This window comes from Pseudoliparis swirei, unplaced genomic scaffold (assembly GCF_029220125.1).
Source record: "Pseudoliparis swirei isolate HS2019 ecotype Mariana Trench unplaced genomic scaffold, NWPU_hadal_v1 hadal_120, whole genome shotgun sequence".
Lineage (NCBI taxonomy): Eukaryota > Metazoa > Chordata > Actinopteri > Perciformes > Liparidae > Pseudoliparis > Pseudoliparis swirei.
Genome location: NW_026613356.1, coordinates 2,752 through 8,594, shown reverse-complemented (window position 1 = coordinate 8,594; position 5,843 = coordinate 2,752). Strand labels below are relative to the sequence as shown.

Genomic DNA, 5,843 nt, shown 5'->3' with positions numbered 1-5,843 from the left:
GTGACCACTAGGGGGCAGCAGTTACAATATAAAGAGTGACCACTAGGGGGCAGCAGTTACAATATAAAGAGTGACCACTAGGGGGCAGCAGTTACAATATAAATGGTGACCACTAGGGGTCAGCAGTTATAATATAAAGAGTGACCACTAGGGATCAGCAGTTATAATATAAAGAGTGACCACTAGGGATCAGCAGTCGGTGTAGACGTCGGGGACACGACTAAACAAAGTTCAGTAAAGGTGGAAAGATATTCACAGATTGGGACTTCCTGTGTGTTGGTCTGTTGTCATAGCAACAGACTGTATCCTCAATAATGCTCCCGGGTTTTCTGTCTATATATATATGTATATTTATATACGTATATATACATATATTTATATATATATATATACAGTCTCTCCATCCCACTGAACTGGACCTGGACTGAACTTTAAAGGAACCACTAGGCGGTACCAACACACCATCGAGACTCACAGACCTCTTCATCCCACCAGGAGTTCTTCATCTTCTTACGTCACTGTTGTTATCTTGATCCCATAACCAGACTGGGGTACCAATACCAAGGGAGTATTCATTTGCGTGTGTTTGGCTGCTGACAGCAACATGTGTTCATCAGTACCACAAAGATGAGGGAACGAAGAGTCCTTGTGTGTCTGCAGCTGCTCATGTCACATCCCTCTGGATGTTTGTGTACGCGTGATGTTGAGAATGAAGGAAGTGTGTTTTCACTGACATCCATCGCCATGGTGACAGGAATGCTTGTTACCCGATCGCTGTGCCGTGTGTTGCTGCTGTCCATTGACTCATGAGACGTCCTGATCTCTTTACCATGCGACTGTAAAACATGGGCACACATTTATAAAAGGCTCAGACTGTGGCTCATTATTTACTCCTCAAACAAAACGACTTCTCAGCATCAACCTGCATCTTTCTTTGTCCGTTGTGTTTCGTTTGGGTCCGACGGAGAGCCGCGTTTATTGATCGTCGTTTATTAGTTTCAATCAATCGCCCAACGTGATGGAAACAGGTTCATTGGATTCATCTCTGAGGAGTGAGGAGTCAGGAATCCTCCACCTGATGCGGCTGTGTTGGACGTTGAGCCACGGTGGTGGTAACGTGGTCTCCATGGAGACGCAGCAGCCCCGTGGGATCCTGGACTGTTTGTGGGGAAGGATCCGGAACCGGTCTGTGTGCTCTGGAAGGCCTGTTGTCTCTCCACGGGGGCAAGAGGAGCCTGCTGGGGGGGCAGCATCCAGGATCCAGAGCATTCTGCATCCTGAATGCTCGCCGCGGCTAAACCTCAGCCATGGAAACCCAACATGGGATTAGAGGAGCCCTGGTCCCTGTGACATAGACCCCCCCCCCCCCCCCTGTGTGGCACCGTCAACATTAAGATTCACTCGTACGTGTAGTTATTTAGAACATGAGCAGCTAAACTTTGAGCGTGGTTGTTAGTCATCACTACAGAAGAAAGTCAGGCTGACTGAGCCAACACACTTTACAAGAGATGTTTTTTATTCAGAGTGACGGTATTGGAGGTAACCCAGCAGCTCTAGACTCCTGCGTAGCTGCCGTTGTACGAGAAGGGCTTGTCCGTCACACAGTGACCTACGACCTCCGGGGTCCACCTCTGGATCTGGGGCCGGCCGCCCGGTCCCGGCCGGACGATGACGGTGCTTCTCGACGCCACCGAAGGGTCTTCGTCGAAGAAGTTGAACGGCCGGAGGAAGAAGCCCACGGCGTTGCCGGGCGTGGCCGTGTTGGGGATGTCTTCTGAGTGAGGCACATGCAGGAAGCCCACCGTCACCCAGGCAACCAGGTCCTGCAGCGTAGAGCAAACACCACGGTCACACTTTATCTACTTAAAAGTGTAAACACAAGGAAATGTCAGCATGAGCGAGTCACCGCGAGGCTCAGGGACCAGAACCAAAGAAGGAGGAGGAAACGGGAACCGATGACGAACTTCTTAGAAAACAACACCCCGCCCCCGAAATGTAAACCACATTTCTGAGAGTCCCTTAGAAACAGCACAAAGGACCCGTGAGTGGGTTGTGACTTCTATGTCAAACATCCGATAGGAATGCTTCTTACCGTGGGTGGAGGTCGTTCTCGTGTTTCCACGACGATCTTCAACAACATTCATTTCTTCATTCAGTGTTTGTTTACTCGTTTATTGTGAATACAAGAACATTGATCTCAATCTGATCCAGAGAGTCTTGGCTTTCATGTGGACTTCTGTACCTGGTTGACGATGTCTTCATTGTTACGGATGTAGTCCTCAAAGGACACGGCGGGGTCCCAGGGGTCCCCCTGGGTGAAGATGCTGCTGCTGGTGGCTTCACTGTCTTTATGCCGGGTCACAGCCAGAGGATACCTGGGGACACAGTGGGCTCTAATGTTGACCAGTAGAAGTTGATGTTCTTCTTCTCAGTCAGGTTATTCTACATTCAACCTTGTGACCTCCCACTGGGTCTCCAGGGTCCTCATCGTTATCCTTCAGCCCAACAGCCCAACAGAGAGGAAACCAGCTGTCGACTCCCCCACCAGACATCTACACTGACCTGATTCTGACTCCCAGAGGTAGACTGCTCATGGCCTCCATGGGTTGACAAAGAGATAAACGTGTGTGAGCCATCCTCACGTTTGACTGTCGACTCCAATGTGACGGAGGGCCATCCAGACTTGTAGAACCATAACAACAATGAAGGCATGTCGGGCTTCAGTCCGTCCCCTTCATCCCCTCTGTGTTCTAACTTCTAAAGCACGATGTGGTTACCTGGACCAGCTGATGCCTTTCTCCTCCCGGCAGCCTCTCGGCAGGACGCTGTGGCCGTGGGAGTTGAACTGGATGCGGTACCCCCTCTGGCTCCCCCACTTGTTGGCCTTGTTGGGGTTGTAGAAGTGGAGGTAGCGGGGGAACTTCTTGCCGAAGGAGAACGCGGCGGCTCGCTCCGTCTTGCGCTCCGTCCGCTCGAGTTTGGACTGCATGATGAAATGATCCGGGCTCCAGGGGTTCGTGAAGTTGACGTACTTCAGATCCAACGTCTCGAAGCTGTTCCCCCGACCTGAGGCACAGAGAAGGAACATTAGGAGTCAGAGGCCATGCGGCCCGTTGGCATGGAGGGATGCTTCATGGAGGAGGGCTGATCACAGGAGTCACTCAGAGACACTCAGGTCTCCTTCACCACGGGCAAAGTCCAGGGAACGGGTTATCTGGACTGGCACCAATAAAAGACCCAATAAAAGACCCAATAAAAGACCCCGCTTATGTCTTCAGCTCATTCACAGCCTCAGGGTTTATTTTGATATAGTTATGTTATAGGGTTTATGTTTATATAGTTATAGTTATGTTATAGTGTTTATGTTTCTATAGTTATAGGGTTTATGTTTCTATAGTTATGTTATAGGTTCTATGTTTCTATAGTTATGTTATAGGGTCTATGTTTATATAGTTATAGTTATGTTATAGTGTTTATGTTTCTATAGTTATAGGGTTTATGTTTCTATAGTTATGTTATAGGTTCTATGTTTCTATAGTTATGTTATAGGGTCTATGTATCTATGGCCCCTTTCCCTTAAAGGGGCCATAGATACATAGAAACACTGGCAGGAATACTTAGTGATGACCTTTTTATCCATTATTCTCGTGTGATGGGTTTTCCCATCAAACAATGAAATGTTAGCCATTCTACAAAGTGGCGGATTAAGTTTGTCTGATCAGTGACTTATAAAGTTCTCACGTTCCACAATCTCCGACATGGAACCCGTTGTGGAGATAGCACATGGTTGTGGTTCCGGGACGCGAGGGTCAGGTAACTAACACCTTGGGGAGAGATGTGGTTACAGTTCCTGTTCAAAGTCAAGACGGGATGCCTGACGGTAAACACATAGAAGTCTTGCTACGCTTCACAGAATCATCCAATTTACCCATAATTCATAAAAAATGGATTGAAACTTTCTCTGATCTTTCATTCTTTGTCTTGTGCAGACGATCAACGAAGAGTTCCTGCTTTAACACAGACGTTTGAAACTAAATGCACCGCGATGCTCACCGGCAACATCCAGGTCCACTTTGTAGTGGATGAGGTGTGTGTGCAGGTTGCCCAGCACATGGTGGTGCACCCTGGTCCCGTAGTGAAGTCCGTTGGGAGTGAAGAACGTGGCGTGGATGTAGCCGGTGGCGCTGACCTTCACCTCCACCACCCCGTTCTGGTAGAACAGGAAGTCCCAGATGTAGTCGTAGTTGTACACCGTGGCGGTGGTCCGCAGCACCAGCACCGTGTTGTCCAGCCCGCCGTAGAAGTTGTATCCTCCTTTGAAGTTGGAGTTGAAATGCCTCCTCAAAGGCGTCGCCGTGGTCATCTCGAAGATGCACAGCGCGTTCCTGTGGAGCACCGGCTTGTCCGTGTCCGAGTAGTGGTGGAGGTCGACGAAGGTGGAGATTTCCGGACAGTCGATTCCAGACGCCAGCTCGTAGGTGGAGCTTCCCATCGCCCAGCCGGCGTCGATGTACTTGGTCTGCATGGCGGCGGGGGTGTCGCCGGCATAGAAGGCAATAGCTTCTTGGAGGCTGATCTCATAGGCGATCCTCTCTCCTTTGAAGCGCAAGTCAAACACCTGAAGCCCAGCCGAGGAGCGCACTCGGTAGGCGAAGGACCATCCGGCATATTCCACAAAGTTGTGGTCGATGAAGTAGCGATGCCCCTGAGGCTCAACCAGCTTCGGCCCGTGGATGTCAGTGGGCGTACTGCTTTGACCCCGCGGGATGTAAGTGGAGTAGAGGTCATTGACATCGTGATCGGGCAGCTGGAGCTTCTCCACGCCCCCGGATTCATACTGCTCCACCAGCTCCTCCACACTGTCAAAGTACCGGCTGTTGTACCAGACCTTCTCCACCGTCCACTTGTCTGGGTCCAGGTCCCGGTGGTTGATCAACACCTCGAATCCCACTGGGTGGATGAAATATCCCTCCACAAACTTCTGCAACATGACCCAGGTCCTCCTCTCGCCCGGCCCCAGCCCCCGGGGGGCGATGTCTGAGAACGTCAGGCAGCGGTCGGAGCAGTTGGAGAAGGAAAACCCTCCCGTGGTCTCGAGCAGCAACTGGTGGGCGGTGGTCGTGATCTTCTTGAGGATGTCGGTGACATGCTCGTACTCTGAGGAGGTCATCGGCCTCGACTCAAAGCGGACGGGCCGCCCCCCTTTGAACGTCTTGACTTGGTGGGAGTTCGGGGACGGCAGAGGACTGACGATGTACTCGGTGATGTTGGGACCGGTCTGGTTCCCCATCAGGACGATCACGCGGGCCTGACGTGGGGGTCTGGCCTGTCCGCGGTCCAGAACTCTCAGGGCCTCGTGCTTCCTCGGCAGATGGAGCTCCATTAGGAGGATGCTGTTCTTCGTCAGAGTCTTGCTGCGAGCATCGGTGAGCTGCAGCTCGGGGACGGCGTGCAGGTAGGCCCGCACGGCCTTCATCTCACGCACCGTCAGGTCGGCAAACATGGGGGCGCCGTGGTGAGCCCAGTCTCTGGTTCTGGAGCCGCTGCCACCAGCCAAGCAGACCAGGTGCAGCAGACAGAGAAGTCTCATGGCTGAAAGAAGACCAGAGCACGCACCGTCAGTTAGATGTTTCACGGGAACTCTCGCTCATGTTGGCCCTGGAAAAGGATCTCGTCATCAATCTTTGAGAACGAGGTCGCTTCAGACAGAAGAACTCTGTTTCTACTTTATTTGATTTATTTTGTTCCCAAACTAACAAAAGGAGCTCAGCTAGCTGGAGTCATCGCTCTCTGCAGAAGTCCATGGACACTTCTGTCTTCTGTTCCCAACTGGATCAATAACA

General features: G+C 51.2%; 1 protein-coding gene across 1 annotated transcript; it reads right to left on the bottom strand.

Annotated features, from left to right (window-relative positions):
* Positions 1-1,538: 1,538 nt before the first annotated feature.
* Positions 1,539-5,590, bottom strand: aoc1 (amine oxidase copper containing 1). Its single transcript, XM_056411119.1, has 4 exons — positions 4,054-5,590; positions 2,778-3,066; positions 2,243-2,375; positions 1,539-1,823 (listed from the first exon to the last, which is right to left on the bottom strand). Exons 1-4 carry the CDS (start codon positions 5,588-5,590, stop codon positions 1,554-1,556), a joined length of 2,229 nt encoding a protein of 742 aa, XP_056267094.1. The 3' UTR covers positions 1,539-1,553.
* Positions 5,591-5,843: the final 253 nt, after the last annotated feature.